The following is an 18,043-nucleotide window of genomic DNA, read 5'->3' as shown; positions in this document are numbered from 1 at the left end:
GCAACTAGAGCTGGCCTACAGTTGTCTTTCCAACTGATCCCTAAGGTGTTAGATGGGGTTGAGGTCAGGGCTCTGTGCAGGCCAGTCAAGTTCTTTCACACAGTTCTTGACAATACCATTTCTATGTGGACCTTGCTGCGTGCTCGGGAGCATTTTCATGCTGAAAAGGGCCTTCCCCAAAATGTCAGGGAAGCACAGAATCATCTATAATGTCATTGTCTAAGGGGTCCAGTCCAAACCATGAAAAACTTCAAACCAAGGTGTGTCCAGACACTGTTGGTCATATAGTGTATGAATATCTGCAGCACGTGATCGTCCGCTAACTGGCACATCACAAAGGGGAAAAAAACAGCAACACGTGTTTTCTTAAATTATTTTATTTTCATATACGCTAAAAGAAAATAGACACACTAAAGTATGAAACAGGGTGTATACTTTCATTTTTAAAATGCCCAGCGGGAGAACAATGTCCTTTCACAGGAATTTCCCCACACATTTTAAACTCCATAGCATTACTGTATACAGTCTGAAACCACAGCTAAGTAGGATTACATTCATGTCTTTACAATGTGCAAAATCCGCCTTTAAAATGGTATGCAGCGGTAAGAGAGAAGAGGTGAAAGAAAAACTCAGTGACAAAATCAAAATGAAGTAGCAGCAATAATTCACAAGCCCAGCCAAATGGGCATTGGTCCCTCATTCCTTCCGAGGAGAGAAGATTATCTGTATCTTAGCAAATTGCATTTTGCCGCTTTAACCCAGTGGTTTTAACAATATTAAAACATCCCACAAAATACTGAACAAAACACAAAAACAGACACCTGTACTTAATCATATTCACAGTTTTTCATAATGCTTCTATATTAAAATGACAACAGACACACACACACAAAAATAGGACAGGGGCTCATAGGAGAGTCTATCTGAAAGAATTTAGGATAAAATCTACATACTGTAAAACCAAAAAATAAGGTGGCAATAACTACAATTATAAAAAAAAATAGCGCTGGATTTTACAGGTAGTGCCATTTCAAGTTGTATTATGTACTTTCATATTCACTTCATTCTTGCCTTGCAAGTCTTCAACCAGCGATATCTTGCAAAAGAAAAATATTTACACCCAGCCAGTTAAATAGTATTACAAAATAATCCAAGTGCTTCCTGCTTTTTTACAAATTGAACAAAGATTTATCTAGCTATTCTGTATATAAATAAACATTTTTTATTTTTCGTACTTGTTATCATACTTATACAAAATAGAGCTTGTTTGTGGATATAGACGCAGTACATATTCAGAAGAAAAATGCAGCTTTTAAAATACTTTTAAAAAAACGGAAGAGGAGTGTGAGAAGAAAAGGGAGCAAAAATGAAAAACAAAATAAGTGCATATTGACAGGAACAACCCCAAAACAAAGGGGGCGGGCTCAGGCAGGTGTGGGCCGGCTCAGGCAGGTGTAGGCGAGCTCATTCAGGTGAGGGCGGGATTAGGCAGGTGTGGGTAGGCTGGTTCAGGTGACAGCCACCGGAAACATCACCACTCTGGCCAGCATGAAGGACAGGTCAGGCAGGGCTGCCATCACCCTGGCTGCCTCCTCGCTCAGGGCCCCCTCCTGTCTGTGTTCCCTGTTGCCGTCAGAGACCAGAGGGACACAACCGTCAGCCACAAACCTGTCACAGTGCTATACTCCTGTAATCACAACATCTGCCTCAGGGGTCCCTTCCATAAAAAACGCACACCTCACATCTGCTACAAGACTCATGCAATCTTACCGCATAAACATTCTAGAGAACAGCTACACATTTAGTAAATTCTACCTACAGCGTGCAAACACCTTAGAGCAATCTGTCTGAAACATGTCCACAAGAAACAATGTGTGTGTGCCGGTGCGTGTGTGTCTGTGTGTGCGTGTGTATTTGCTGACCTGGAAGAGCTGCAGGTCTTCCCCACAGCAGAGATGGGGTGGGCGAAGGAGTCAGGCAGGCTGCTGGTGTTGCTGGTCTCCAGCTTGGCTGTGGTTAGCTTGCCTTCACAAGTATAGAGACACAGACTCAGCCCGGCTGCTATGACAACCCTCTAACGCCACTCCCCTTAAACGCTAATCCCCTCTAACGCCAATCTCCCCTAATGCCACTCTCCTTAAACACGACTCCTCTCTCCCCTCTAATGCCACTCCCCCTTAATGCCAATCTCCCCTAATGCCACTCCCCTCAAATGCCAATCTCCCCTAATGTCACTCCCCTCAAACGCCAATCTCCCCTAATGTCACTCCCCTCAAACGCCAATCTCCCCTAATGCCACTCCCCCCTAACGGCACTCCCCCTTATTGCCAATCTCCTCTAATGCCCCACCCCTCAAACGCCACTCCCCCCTAATGCCACTCCCCTCTAATGCCTACCCATCACTCTTTCAAATAACCAAGCAAGCACAAATCAAGGTTTTAGGCCACACAGAACACATTTCTGTTATCTGAGCAGGTAATATGTCCGTCCACTGTAAAGGACATCATACACAGAAAACAACTCGTATACACATGCAGGAGGAACAGCTACTCAAAAGAAATGAGTAAAGAACAGAAAGAAAATCATTGCTAGAAGAAAGAAAAGAAATACTTACAAGAGGTGAGGTGGTGTACTTCCACAGTAGAGAGACAATCAAGATAGAAAGTTTTCAGAGCAGTAAATTTGAAGAGATCCCCTTGGACCCAATAGTTTTGTATGCTGAAAACCTTTTTTTTTGTTGAGTTTCATTTTATACCTAGCAGCAATTTACAGTTTGGCCAAAAATGGTCACGTGTGCATAAAAATATTATGTTACTGAGACATGAGATAATAAACCAGCCAAGATGTTTGCTAAATATATCCTCCATAAATAGGATTTTTCTTAGGTTCAAATGGTTAAACGATACATGCAAATGTAATTTTTTGAATCTGAGAGCATACAGTTCTGTTCTGCTGAATGCTTGCTCTGCATTATATGACGTTATAACATTCACGTTCTGAGCAGTGGCTGTGAGCTGGAACCCGATCGGTTGGATTATCTTCCATTTGAGGTTAGGCTAAAAAGTTGATTGACACATGCAACAGATGTGAATTTAGGCTTTAAATGTGCTAAACCTTAACTGGAGGAACTCTACTTTCATGAGTCAGCAGGTTTACTGCACAGAAGAACAGTTTTCCCTCCTGCTTTTCTAAAACAGTTACTGATTGGAAATTTGGAGCATCCTTTATGGGTGAGGGGTACACAGAGAGCAACTCACAATAATACTTAAGATTACCTAATCTTGTCTAAGACCCAGTCCACGTGTTAGTGAATGGAAAACACAACAGACGAGCTACAGACGTCACCAAGAGAATCACGTGGCTTCTCCAAGACTAAAACGAAAGCCGTCAGCTATGGGCACTGAATGACAAACTCTTTTAGGGCAGGGTGGACGAGAGACGAGGGGATCTTTTAACGGGCCTTTTCCTGCTTAAACCTGCACAGCCTGATGGGATGAGGGGGCAGCACTGTGTCTTGGGGAAGCTATATGCACACCCAATGGGAGGGGAATCTCCAGGGCTCCGCCTACCACAGACAGCTTTGCTTGTGATTAACCCTTTGAAGAGTGAGTTTTTAAAAAAATATTTTTTCAAAATAATTCATTGTTCTAGAACTCCAATGCTTACAATTGCCAGCAGTGATTGTTACATCAGCAACAGAATGTTCAGTTAAGCACATTCTAATCACATATTTGGGATCTTAAAAGGGTTCATTGCAAAGAGCAGTGCCTGCTGACCTGGGAGCGAGGAGGCGCTTCTACAGCTAGAAACTTCCGCAGCCCCAAAAAGCTTGAGGTGAAGCAGAGAGGAACCTCCTCTAGCTTGAGACTGAAGGGCCCAGCCAGAAGACAGGGCCGGGCGAGAGAGAGAGAGGTGCAGGAAAGCAGGGAGAGTGAAGCCAGATTTATACACGCAAGCTCCACATGAGTACAGGAAGAAAGAGGTGAACAGTAAATACAATTAGGACACGCAAGTGAGGAAAATCAAGAAGTCAATGTGACTGTTAGCCCGTGTAGTTGTTGGCAAAGGCAAATGAAAGCAAAAGTAGCAATACTACTTGGACAAACACATTTATGTGTTACCATCGGTTTATTCATATAGGTACAAAGGATAAATGTGAGTCTTGTGTTTACAAGAGTTATATTTATTGCAATCAAGTTTTTTTTTCTTTTCTAAAGCATTTCCATGATTAGGTTAATGTTATTAAAGGGAAATAATAATTTAACAATTATTTCAAAATGAAAATTCCTGTAATACTGAGAATGTTATTTTTTGAATGCTTTATTTACAGTAGATGGTAAGAAACAGGTTTGATCATTAAATATTGTTCCCCTTTAATATTAAATAAAGAAAATGTACAGAGTGGACTGTCATAGAACAAAAGATAGTAGTTTTAACACACAGCACAACAGCAAGGGAACCCAGGCTTTCAGTCTGAAAAACACTTCCAGCGTATTAGACCTCCATACAAACGGCTTCCTTTATATATCAGAAACCAGACCAATAACATGGAGTGCTATTGTTTACATTGGTTCTGATTCATTTCCCTGAAAAGCTCTAGGTTATGTTTATCATACAACATGGCTACAGAAACTGTGCAAAAACTGGTGTGGAGATCATTTAAGACTCCTCAAATTAACTGTTCCTTGTCACTATTAGCAACTCAAACTTTCCACCTCTTTCATGCATGACCTGTATTTAAAATACATTTTTGGTCCGTCATGTTGACAAACTAAATAGCGTAAATGCAATGCTTTGTGTGTTTGGGCTTTTGTATCCGAGATGGAGACTGGCACTCGACAGACCCAAGCCACACCCCTTCATATGCCGATGAGGTAGCAGACATGGCGACGGACGGTAATGTGACACCGTTAAAACGGACGGACGGACAGACAGAGAGCCTGGGTTTCCATGGCAGAGAGAGCAGAGACGGGATTGGTCAGGAGAGAGAGCTCTGTCTGTAGTGACGAGCGTTCCTATTGGCAGCCCTGGAGCTCGCGGCACGGCGGAGGGACGTACCATCCAGAGGGTTAGTAAGGCCACTGCTGCTCCAGTCAAACTGGATGGGTAAGAGCGCCTCCTGCTGGGCCAAACAGCAACAACACGGGTCATTCCGTATCTGAGGGGAACTGCCAACCGTTACCAATTCAAGTCCTCTCTAATTTAGAGACCTGTGAACACACTACAGGAGGCTGTATCAGGGGACTACCATTAGAGCATATCAGCCTCCATTTAACCCAATGTTGTTCCAGGGTCAGGTAGCTGAACCCCAATCCAACCCCATCCACTGCCAATAGCAATAGGAAAATGTCTATAAAGAATGCTGGACTTGAAGATCACTAAAATCCCTCTCAACAGAAGAATCAAGCAAGTGAATAGACCTTGTTAAAATGATAATTTTCAAGAACTTTCACATCCTTGATTTTATTTTTCTGAAAGACTGTAAGAGCCCTAGTAGCTATATTCAGCGAGTGCCACACACAGGCGTAGGAGGGGAAAGTGTTAGGGAAGTGTCCACACGTACCTGAGTGGAATCTGGTGAAGTGCTCATTTCCAGAGAGGTGGAAGGTGCTTGTGCTATAGACGCTGTCTTTTCTGCCGCTGAAAGGGGGCTCGCGGGGTCTTTGGTGGGCTCCAGCATACCCTGAAGACCAAGGGGTAGAGCAGTGGTCAAGGCCCAATCACGCGCGTGTGAGCACAGACTGGACCCAGGCTGGCAGAGTACGTGGGCACTTACCAGGCTGGCAGCGTACGCGGGCACGATCACAGGCTGTTTCTTCTGGCCTGTAAACAGCTGTGGGGGCAGAGCAGAGCAGCGTTAGCCCTCACTTCCACTGCCTAACCCTCAGCTCTCTTACAGTCTTACACAAGGTTTAGGAAAAAACAGGACTTGTGCCTGAGAAAGGATTAATGAAGCAGAGTCACCACTTGATGTGGCAATTCCACAGATTTAATTCCCACTATTAACACAGTTCTGGGAGGCCTGGTTTAAACAAAAGCACTTTTAAACAAATCATTTGTCACAATGTTCTTCTGCTCTGGCTAAGAAAACTCATTTTTCCAATCACACAGCTCTAGATTAATCTCGCCTGCCTGAATTGATTTGTTTTATTATTAAAAGAGAGCTAGCGAATCAGGGGTAATATGCTAATGGCATGAAACCATCTGAAGACACGGATGCACTGAGAGTGGTGCGGTCTGGGGCGGGGGAGGGGCTGCGCTCACGGTGCTGCGGTTGTCGATGCCCAGGGAGCAGAGCAGCGCCCGGTTGCTATGGGAGCCGCCCCACTGGTAGCGCAGGCCGAAGGCGTCGTGGATGTCCTGCAGCCGCCACCACACGTCCCGCGGCCCCCTGCAGGGCACACAGAGGGGGCGATGACATCACGCATCGCGGTCACGTGACTGGGCCTTCTCAGTCTGACAAAGCGCAACTGGCACGCAGCGTCACGTGACGCTCGGACCCAACCCTCCCAAAAAAGCCAGATTTCTGGCACGTGAGCTACAGTAAACATGTATAAACATGGCCGGTAGCGGAGATGTCTTAAGAAGAAAACCGTACGGCAGCGGCTGTAAGATTCTGGTTCGTGTGGACGTTAGTGTGCGCCATGGGTGTGGAGCAGGAACTGGGGATCTCACGTGCTGTGGGAGGCGGAGCTTCTCTCTTCCCCTGGCTCCAGCCGTCCGTCAGGGGGCTCCAGCAGGGCCTTGAGGGAGGGGACCTCTCCTCCCGCCTCGGGATCCCCCACCGCGGGAAAGCTGACCCTGAAGAGCCTCTCCAACCGGCTGACCAGAGACGCCTGGGGGCACAAACAGCAGCGAGTGGGGGAGGGGCACATACAACAGACTCACGGCTGTACAGGGCTGTTGGGTGGCTCATCCTGTTAAGGCACTGTTCCAGTGTGTGGATGGGCCCCACGGTCTGGTATCTGTTAAGGCACTGTTCCAGTGTGTGGATGGGCCCCACGGTCTGGTATCTGTTAAGGCACTGTTCCAGTGTGTGGATGGGCCCCACGGTCTGGTATCTGTAAAGGCTCTGTTCCAGTGTGTGGATGGGCCCCACGGTCTGGTATCTGTTAAGGCACTGTTCCAGTGTGTGGATGGGCCCCACGGTCTGGTATCTGTTAAGGCACTGTTCCAGTGTGTGGATGGGCCCCACGGTCTGGTATCTGTTAAGGCACTGTTCCAGTGTGTGGATGGGCCCCTCCCCCCCCCCCTCCCCCACGGTCTGGTATCTGTAAAGGCCTGTTCCAGTGTGTGGATGGGCCCCACGGTCTGGTATCTGTAAAGGCTCTGTTCAGTGTGTGGATGGGCCCCACGGTCTGGTATCCTATAAGGCACTGTTCCAGTGTGTGGATGGGCCCCACGGTCTGGTATCTGTTAAGGCACTGTTCCAGTGTGTGGATGGGCCCCACGGTCTGGTATCTGTAAAGGCTCTGTTCTAGTGTGTGGATGGGCCCCACGGTCTGTTATCTGTAAAGGCACTGTTCCAGTGTGTGGATGGGCCCCACGGTCTGGTATCTGTTAAGGCACTGTTCCAGTGTGTGGATGGGCCCCACGGTCTGGTATCTGTAAAGGCTCTGTTCTAGTGTGTGGATGGGCCCCACGGTCACGATGAGCCTAGATTAAATAAATAAGGTAATAACAATGTAAATGATTTGCATTTGCATACAGCCTTTCATCTGATGACATGAAAGCACTTTATGCGGAAAGGGGACCTCACCCCCGCCACCAGTGTGGAGTCCACACCTGGGTAACACACAGCAGCTGTCAGCACCAAAACGCTCACCACTTACAAGCAGAGGGGAGAGACTCTGAACAGGGCACGGTGGATCTTTCTAACCGAGGAGAACAAAGTGGGAAGATGGGGGATGGGACAGCACTTATGCTGGGAGGAGGGTGATTTTCCCACAATGCAAAGCGCTCGGCAGGTTGTCAGTTCTCATCAGGGTCTCCCCAACCCCCTCCAGACTGCCATTGTACACACTTCTTTCATCTTTTTTTCCACCGCACTTAAGCTCCTGTGAAATGTTCCTTTTTCTTCCAATAGCCTAATACATCTGTGTGAATGCCCCAGGCTACTGCCACAGGCCATTTATCTGTGTTAACCCTTTAAGGTGTAAGACCACAAATAATGTTAAGAGAATGTTCTTAACTGAAAATTCTCATGCTGATGTCACAACCACTTCTAGAATGTTCCTAACTGAAAAACTGAATGCTGATGTAACAAATTACTACTGGTAACTGAAAACAGTGGAGTTTGTAGAACACAGACTGTTTGGGGGAGAAAAAGCATTACAAAAAACCTACAAAGGGTTAATGCCCCAACCCACTGCCAGAGGGCATTCATCCGAGAGCTGAAGCACTTTCACACTTTCACACATATTCACCACTGCTGACTACAGGAAACCAAAGCCAAAACTCATACATGTATACCAGGAATATCTAGTGATAAAATAAAAACGATTTACTAGTGGTGATCACTATTACAATAACTATGTCCTAAATGACTTTTAAGCTCCTTCCTTTGACAGTTAGGAAAGCAGCCGAGGGGGGAGAGCAGATTTAAGAGCACAGTATGGGCAAGGAATGGTCCAGCAGCAGAGTAACACACAGGAACAGAGGGACAACGCTACTGTTAGAGTCTGCCAGCTTAATTACACCCATATGCCCGTGGCTATTTTATTGGTACCAAAAATAAAAATCACCAGAGCTTTGTGCCACCAGTCACCAGTGCTGTCCAAATTTCAGTTACCTGTGTTGAACCACGCACATCCAATATGAATATAGCCTAATTTGTGTGAGGGAATACATGTGAGGAACACTATAAAACTAGAGGGGAAAGTAGCAGCTAGCTTGTTTGCTTGCTTGACTATCTAGTTAATAGTGACCTGTCAGCAAGCTAGAAACAGTCCAATACTGTTTTTTCCTGTCTATGTAATGGACTCTGCAAAGAAGGTGAAATCATGGTAGCGGCTGGTAGAGATGTGACTCAGCTGCCTGATCCCACAGCTCCTGCAGTGGGTGCTGATCTGCTATTATACTTCATTATTAATGAGAGTTTGCAGAATCACAAGTTAGGTGCTTTGACAGCACAAGAATTATAATGGCAATGTAGATAAGGCTAGAAAGTATTTCTATCTTCTGACCACAGACACAGGCGCAGATTATTCTGCTGGTTACACAGACGCAGATGCAGTGAGCGTGGTCTCCGGACGCCCCTGCTGCGCCCTGCCACAGACACTCCAAACCAGGATCATCAGCTCCGCAGGCTGAAAGGACAGCCGCTCTCAATCTGCGCTGAAGCTGCAGCTCCTCCCTCTCTCTCTCTCTCTCTCTTTTCTCCACCGCTTCTGCAGGTTCCCCGCGGTGTCTGCGTTTGGCGCAGTCCCTTTGATTTAAACTCCGTCAGCAGTGGAGCAGAGAGGCAAGAGAAGCTTTCCCACATGGGATGAGTTACAGCCTGCGCTGGCTGGAGAGGGACCAGGCAGTCTCAACCACTGCACCTCACTGCTCAACAGCGACCCCTGCTGGTCAAACAGGCGCCCAAGGACGGCTTGCCCAAGCTGCACAAAAAGCATGTTTGTGCAAGCTCAACTCGACTGGGACTGGACTGCAGTGAGAAAATCAACGGGTTGACATTGCACATGTGCCTGTCTGAACTCTCCTATATTTATGATGGACTCAGCAATGGCCAGTGAATGGCTGGGCTTTACAAATTAGGAGAAAAAGTGTGGAGAAAAAGAATTAAAATAAGGGGAAGGGAAACCACTCTAATTGGTCCAATCAGGCTGCTACACTCCTGCACACTCAGGGTGTGTAGTGTCCCGGGAGGTAGGACCACACAGAGCCAGGCGTGTCCTCTTTAGCTGACGAATCAAGACAGATTCCACACAGCATCCCTCAATATTGACTTCAACCAGCTGGCTGAATGACCAGGCCTCTCTTTAAAGAGACACACATCGCATTATTTGTGCTGCTTGTGTGCATGCTTCATGCCCCCACATCTCCCAGATTCTGACACAAAACCTTTACAAAAACAGAGACATGAAGAATTACAACAAGTTTTGCCAGATACTTACCGACAAGCTGTCCCTCCTGCAGGTCCGGGGGCAGCCAGACGGGGGCGCTGTGGCGGCATCATCCCAGCTCGTCTCCTCATTCTCGCCCCCGAGCACGGCGCCTTGCTCCGCCTGGAACGCGGCCCAGGAACTCCCCCCCGCCGGGGCGGCGTCCTCCGGCTGCTCGAACGCGCTCCACCCCGCGGGGCTGTCCGGCTCCGCCCCCGTGGGCGCCGAGCTGAAGTCGGCGAAGCTGTCGCTGCCAGGAAAGCCCGCAAACTCCCCCTGGTCGTCCTCCCCCTCCTTTTTTACGCTCTCGCCGTCTTCTGACCTGCCAAACTCCCCCTCCTCGGTGGATTCTGTGGTGGGCCTGGCGGCCAAATCAGCGACCCTGTCCAGTGTCTCAGTCTGGCCAAAGTCCCCGGAGCTCCCCTCGTCATTGGTGCGATCGGCGGGCGGCTCCTCCCCTTCGAGGAAGGGCGAGGCAGCGAAGCCCGTGGCGTTGAAGTCCCCGAAGTCCTCCAGCCCGTCCGGCGACACCGCCTGACAGAAGGACGCGAAGTCATCGCTGACAGATGCGCTGACGGTCCCCGGGCCGACGGCACACTCGTCCTCTGCCCCCCCTACCTCTGCCCCCCCTTCCTCCGCTCCGTTCAGACTGGCTGGGCTTTGTTCCCGCAGAGCGCTCGGAAGTTCGGTCCTGGGCTCAGGGTTGCCACGCTCAGACTCGCCCCATTCTCTGTCATTCAGGCCTGCTAGCGGCGCCACGGTCGGGGTGATTCGCGGTGGGCCCGCTGGGGTGGAGCTGGTCACAGGCCTGTGCCCGCAGCAGTCCGGCGTGGGCTTAGCAGCCGGCCCTCTCTTTTTGGGTCTGACGACAGGGGCTTCCTCCGCGTCAAACGGCCCAAAGCCATTGTTAAAACCCTCCGCGGCCGGGACGTCCCGGTTGCAGTCGCGGGCGCGGCTCTCAGCTCGCCCGCCACTGGCCGTCTGGGCCCCGGGGGCGGGCTTTCGGACAGCCTCGCTGCCGAACATCCTGTCAGGCAGCGGGGAGGCGTGGCTGCAGCCGGGGTCGCGGGGTTCACGGGGGTCGGACCGCAGCTGGGCCGCACCAGGGCCCCGGCCAGGACCCCCCGGGGCGAAGCCGGCCGCGACCGTCCCGCCCGAGCGGCCGGGGGGCGACGTGTCCGCGGCGCGGGGCTGGCCGAAGCCTTTGGGGGAGTCGAACTCGCCGAAGCTGACGCTGGAGGCCACCCCCGAGAAGCCGCCGAAGTCCCCGAATTCCTCGTCCTCCTCCTCGGGCGCGTCGTCCAGGGGGGGCGGGGACGAGGAGTACATGCGTATGACGTCCGGCTCCATGGTCCCGCCTCGGTCACCCCGGGGGCTCACGCACACTCCTGCGGGGACAGCAGAGGTCAGTGTGGATTTGGGCAGACTGAGGGACACCCATCGCTAACACTCACAGTACGCTAACACACACCTGCTTAAGCTGCACTTCAGGCAAGAACTTATTAGCTACAGCATTAAAACATGGTCCATACAGTAGCAAGCTCTTAATGCCTACAGGATTACATCAGCGCTCCCAAGACAAAAGAAACTCACACACTCGCCTCCTCTAAGCAGGATTATCCCTGTACACTATGCACATTTCTGTGATGCAAGCAATACTGAGCAAAAATCATGGCAGTGATTCAGAAATATTTGAGGATCACAGAAGGAATTCTAAAAATGAAATACTTAAAATTTAAGTCACAGCCAGGCTTATTTTTTTATAATGAGCTCGCTACTGGACGGCAAATTAAGAAATAATCCAAATTTACAGCCATGTGAAATGTAGGCCTATAGTGTGCAGATATTGAGACACACTTGCGGGGCAACCTGTACGTTCTCATAAATTAACCAAATCTGCTCCCTGGTCTAATTTCCCTTTGAAATCCACTTCCTTTCTTATGAACACCGCAAGGAAAGCACTATTAGTGTTAGCCTAACACATTAAACACAGGAAGTGCATCTGTGTTCTCATGCTGTTGCTGGTCACATGACTTAGAGCATACTCTATGCACACCAGCGTAGAGTAACTAGAAATTAAAAACCAGATCCAGCTCACACAGCACAATAAGAAAAGAGTCTGCACATATTCTGATTAAATCTCCAGGTTACTTTATCCCATATTAGGCCTATCTTGAAGCAGATAAATGAATATATATGAGGGGGCATTATTGACCTTCCCTCTCTCCAGAAATGCAGGAATTTTTTTACTGTTATGTTCAGACGGCCCAGCGCTACGATAGCCTTCCTCTGCCAAGGCTGCTCTGACAGGAAGGGTTTCAGCTGCAAATCAGGAGGGAAAAATAAAAGCAGCTTGGGAATGTTGACATAGAGCCATTTGCTAACAGCGCCTCAAATGGCTTTGATCCATTAAGCTGATGCTTACATACTAAATGAGTATTTCCCCCTTAAGGAGAAGCTCCAAGGTCATATTCACGGCCTCCTTACTCCTCTTGACCAGCTGTGCTGTGGACGACTGCAGCACTGTCGATCTGAATCCACACGGCTACAGCCACAGAGATAGGCCATTTTATGTCCGTCTGTGTGGGGTGCCATTTGCACATCCCATCAGGCCAATCGCGGTTCAACAGCAAACAGATGCCAAGCCTCGTTTCACCGTAAACAGGATGCCAAATTCCTTTCAGTACAGTTTGTGCCATTGGCCCGCTTCTCTTACAACGTTCTCCAAACCGGTGCCATCAGGTTTACTGTTCAAGCAGGTCTCACCGTCGGACTCACTAAAGAGCCACCAGTTACAGATGGACAGCTCCTGCGCTTCTCCAATCCTCCTTCACTCACACAGGAGGTACCGGTGCTAAATGACAGCACAGAAACAGCACAGCAGGCCCCTAAACAAATATTCTAAAGATGTATCAGACTGGAGTGCTCAGGTGTGAACGGTAGGGAAGCAGAACGTTCAGTGTTAAGAATAAAAAACAGGGCATCTGGTGGGTCGATAGAATGAGTATCTACGCTTTGCATATAAAGGTCTCTTATGACCTCAGTGCCTACGGCTTCAGGGGTGATCCACCAGTGTAGTGGAAGGAATCTGGCAGCAGGGGGGGTGGAGCCTGAGAGGTGACTGATGCTGTGTCAGGACAGGACCACGGCAAGCGCAACCGCTCTCTCTACCGCGGCTGATAAACACATCTGCAGCCTGTCCCCTGCTCAGCACAGCTGGAGCTGGATTCACACCACCAATGCAAAAAAAGACAACTCACGGAAGGTCAATTTCTTCCCAGGGTTATTAAGGGCATTTGGTGTAGTAAAATAAAATTTAAAGCCATATGAACCACGGCTATAAATCCACAATTTTAACTGAATGTCAATGGGAGGACAGTAAAAATTAGCTATAGAAACACACCTTCTATCAGGAACTTTCAGTAATTCAATAAGTGAATTATAAATGCTTAAGTCAAAGATATAGCCTAATATAATCTGACATTGACGAAGCAGGTGTTCAGTCTGGCTAAATGAAGCAAATTCAACCCCTGACACTTGTCAGAGTTACTCAGGGGGGAGATCTGGGAAATCACTCTCCTGTCCTGTCCTCATATGAAAAAACCTAGACTATCCACAGATACACAAGGCTATCACATCCAGATACCCTTCAAACATAGGAATATACCAGTAAAATGTCTGAGTACCTTTGAAACAACACGTGGAGGTACAATTAGTTAAGATATGCCAAATTCAAAAAAGCCCATAAAAGAGAACTGTTGGTTCCTGCCCCAGTTAATTAATGTTCTACAGTGCAAGTAATATGGTGGTTTAGAAACGTGGTTTGCCATTTGTTGCCTCTTCTTACCCTGTAACCCAAAAGCAGAGCTGCACAGTCACTGTGTGAAGTGCATGTCACGCATCGCGAACGTTGGCGGATCGTCTGGATTTTCACTGGGGCGCAGGGAAATGCAGACAAACCCGCTAGCTGAAACCCTGCAGGGTGGCAGCTACACACCGGAGAAGCGTTTTAATAATCATCCCGGATGATGCCATCAAATCTGTTGTGTTCACCGGTTTCCCTGTGGAATGCTTGGAGGCCCCCCCCCCCAAACAAACTGCACAGAAAAAATCAAAAAAATCAAATCTAATCCATTAGGCCCATGCGATTATCTGCACAAACAAAACCGGGGACAGAACAGAGAATTTGAGGATTACGTTTTGCATTCAATCCCTTCTGTCAGAGTAAATTGATGCCATTAATAAACATCACTCCAAATAGGCGGAGGTGCAAACCACAGCATGCAATGCAGGCCCTGTCGCTGCAGGTTTCCATGTACAAGAGCAGTCTGTGTAGACTGGTTTCTGCGCTCACACAGACATGTCCAGATGTGAGCCCCTGCATGGGCACACTGCAATTAGGAAAGACAATTATGCAAATACATCTCAGTGTGCACACAAAGCTTTTAAAGTTAATCAGTCCTGCATATATTAATAAGGAGTAATGTTTGCTTTTGAGTTCTGCATTTGGCAGCGTCCCGGAGTACACAACATTCCATTTGGGGAAGCATTAGCCTTATTGCTAAATAACTACTGCGCAGTGTGTGCAATCTATACTCAACAATAGCTCAACCACTCTATTTCCAGATTCCATTCATTATATAGCTATTTAATGAGACAAGATGGGTTTTTGCTTACTACTACTAGATACACCACCAGCAAAAGACTGCACATATAATCCCTGGTTTTCTAAAGTCTTTATCAACAGGATTATCCTTGTGTCTGGGGGAAATTTGACATCCATTTAAAGCTTGATAAAGGCAGTAAATAATAGGTCCTTAGTGGGCTTTACATTACTACACAGGGTCGGTCTGTGGTGCATGAAATGTCCTCAAGCGTTCTCAAGTTTATGTGTACTGCAGTTATGCAAATTCGCTTATAAGTCAACCTGGCTGTTGATCTGAAATAAAAAATTTTTTTAAAAAGATTGGCCAATTCACTAATTGGTTGCAAACAGAGGAAAAAGTAGACCCCTCCCCCTACCAAGGCTAGTTTAGAAATGCAATATTCAGCTTATCCTACAACATTGAAAATTAGGTATAGTTCAAAAAGCTGCCACTTGATGCAAGTACTGTAACATTGAAAATGAGAGATAGTTCAAAAAGCTGCCACTTGATGCAAGAATCTGTACCTGTTTTTCTAAAAAAAAAAAAAAAGGAAAGGAAAATAAAAGGCCAACTGAACATCTTGGCTGTACTAAGGAGTAGTAGAAACATTTTAGTTCTCCCATAAATAATAGGCTACAATGTAACATTATCTTGCCATGTTGGCATACTACGTTTTATAAGTTTAATATTAACAATTTATATATATATATATATATATATATATATATATATATATATATATATATATATATATAAACTGAATAGACATATTAAATATTAATACTAAATATTCTGTCCCTATAAATATCAAAACAGCTAGATTAGAACGACAAACGGAATGACAAGCAAAAAGCCTGCTCCATTAGCTACAGTTTAACCTGGAACCCAGGACGTCATGAACCCATGTTTTAGCCATCTGTACTCCACGGACAATCTTGACAGCCAGAGTGGAGTAAATGCTGCCGAAAGAGAGCAGTACCATTATGTTCGCTAAATAAGACAGCGGGCATCAATAAGGTGACAATAGAACACGGGGTTTGTTAGCCAGCGTTAGGGTTATCCTCTATAACACTAGATGCAATTTCGTGTTTACTTGGTAACATGCTACTACTAGCTAACATGACATGTCAGCTGAGCTAAATGATGATAGTTGGCTATCTAGTTATTAACTAACGTTACTGTTATCCCGATCAAATAATTCACAATAACAGAAACAGACGAAGTTGAAGCGTGTCAGTTCGACAATGCAGTTAAATTGAAGATAAAAAAGGCAGATCATCTTTGACTTGCCAGTCTAGCAAGCTAGCAGCTAATTAATACAGAAACACTTTGTGTGTGTACTTTTGCGAGTTAAAATAGGCCCTACCCTTAACCTCGCTTGAGCTGGAATACATCATCTGGCAATATAGGGGCATCAGGGGCAATATAGACTATAACAAATAACGCTAACGTACTTGGCTAACGTTAGCTGTTAACCAGCTAACTACCTACAATATACCGGGGGATTCAGACCATATGGACACACCATGTCCCAAAGCTGAAACATTCACTGCCTCTACGGAAATATAACCAGATCGCTTCCTAGGATTCATAGCATTTCATTTTTAATGAGGGAAGCAATTCAGGTCGGATTTCGTGGAAGGATATCTATCCAACTAGCTACTAATGCCAACCATAATAGCGAACTATTATATTATGACCCCCTCCCTCTCAGTAACACTTACACGCTTATAAATCTCAACACCCATATAGTTACCTAGATAGCCTTCTTGTTTTTATATAAGAGATACACATTAACCTACAGCCGTAATGTTAACGTTACCTTCAAATCGTGGTGGTTTATTCTCATGGTGCGGATGCAGATTACATTCCCAATAGACTGGCTATCAGACTGCAGCAGAGCACGGAATTCCGTATTTAGCTTGCTCAGTGTAGATGAAGGTTAAAACAGCCGGTGTGAGTACGTTTGTAGTGCTTTCCTCCGTCGGACCTTCAGTTCTCCTTACCCAGCATGCAGGGCTTTCAAACCAAAGGAGTGTCTGGACCACAGGACCGTATGAAAGCGTCACTTCCGGCATCATTAGCATGTTGTTTGTTGTTTACAGTTTACCAAAATAGTTGCACTATTCATTTTGATCTGGAAGTACAGTATCTTAGCCTAAAGACACACTTTGGCTAGTTTTTATACTTTCAAACAAAATGCAGCATAAGAGTTACCTGAAAAAATTAAAATAAATAATAATAATAATAATAATAAATTATATATATATATGTGTGTGTGTGTGTGTGTGTGTGTGGACACCTGACATTCACACCCAAATGTACTTGTTGAACATCTCATTCCAAAATCATGGGCATTAATATGGAGTTGGACTCTTCTGGGGAGGCTTTCCAGCCTCTACCAGCTTGACCAGCATAAAACTAGTGCTTCCCAGGTTGTACCAGAAATAGACCAGCATTACCCAGGTTGGAACTGATCTATGTTTTTTTACAGCAGGGGTCACAGTGACTTTGCATGTGGTGTCCAGCACTTTGTTTCTCCAGTATTTCTCTTCTTATATCTTGGTCTAAAAATGTATACATTTAGAGTGCAGTGACCTAAAGGAATGCATGATAAGACGTCACACTATACACAAAGGGTCTTATCAGTGCATGTCCTGCTATCTCTGATTCACTCCAAACTTCCTTACATTGATATGTGGTCCACACGTGCCTCACATTTGGAATTGGGTTGCAGTACTAATGTTAGAGACAGTTTGGTGTTCTACAGCTACAGCTATGAGAGTGTGGAGATAGTTAATTTATGGCTAGAAGAAAAAAAAAAACCCATTGTGGTAGCAATAAAAGTGAAAGTTTCTGACATTCCTAACAAGTTTTTTTTACATTTTCCTGCATTTACAAGATTCTTTCCAAAAGAATTGGACCATAACAGAAACAATGCACCCTTTATCTCATAAGGGCTCTGCACTATGAATCAGATGTTTGTTTTCTTTAAATCCAGCTTCATGTCCATGATCCTTCAATTGACAAATATATAAAATGTCTTGTGTTAGAAAATTAAGACCAAGATTGGTATTTATCAGTGCCTATGAAAATAACATCATTGTGCATGTATTTGGGAGAGGATGCTTTTCTACTTTAATCTTGTCTAACAAATATTTATGTCTTGTATGATTTCATAAATATAGACACCCCAACACTTCCACAACAGTTAACACAGCTTATGACAAATGCAATGGAGAGGTTACAATTTTTCAATGAGTGAGTTATTCTAAGATCTTCAGATTCACT

General features: G+C 46.2%; 1 protein-coding gene across 1 annotated transcript; it reads right to left on the bottom strand.

Annotated features, from left to right (window-relative positions):
- Positions 1-361: 361 nt before the first annotated feature.
- LOC135245238 (aftiphilin-like) lies at positions 362-16,797 on the bottom strand. Its single transcript, XM_064318155.1, has 11 exons — positions 16,575-16,797; positions 10,119-11,494; positions 6,676-6,836; positions 6,265-6,391; positions 5,777-5,833; positions 5,564-5,683; positions 4,988-5,119; positions 3,777-3,996; positions 2,615-2,632; positions 1,923-2,025; positions 362-1,623 (listed from the first exon to the last, which is right to left on the bottom strand). The coding sequence occupies exons 2-11, from the start codon at positions 11,454-11,456 to the stop codon at positions 1,509-1,511; spliced, it is 2,391 nt and encodes a 796-aa protein (XP_064174225.1). The 5' UTR covers positions 11,457-11,494; positions 16,575-16,797; the 3' UTR covers positions 362-1,508.
- Positions 16,798-18,043: the final 1,246 nt, after the last annotated feature.

This window comes from Anguilla rostrata, chromosome 18 (genome assembly GCF_018555375.3).
Source record: "Anguilla rostrata isolate EN2019 chromosome 18, ASM1855537v3, whole genome shotgun sequence".
In the NCBI taxonomy this organism is placed as follows: domain Eukaryota; kingdom Metazoa; phylum Chordata; class Actinopteri; order Anguilliformes; family Anguillidae; genus Anguilla; species Anguilla rostrata.
Note: the sequence above shows the minus strand (reverse complement) of the source record. Positions and strands in the feature narration are given on the sequence as shown.

Excerpts from the sequence above, each read along its gene's own strand:
- LOC135245238 (XM_064318155.1), bottom strand. The coding sequence starts at position 11,456 with ATGGAGCCGGACGTCATACGCATGTACTCCTCGTCCCCGCCCCCCCTG. Across the intron at positions 6,392-6,675 it reads AGCTCCGCCTCCCACAGCAC|GGGGCCGCGGGACGTGTGGT; the intron begins GTGAGATCCCCA and ends TGTGCCCTGCAG. Across the intron at positions 1,624-1,922 it reads AAGACCTGCAGCTCTTCCAG|GGAACACAGACAGGAGGGGG; the intron begins GTCAGCAAATAC and ends TGACGGCAACAG.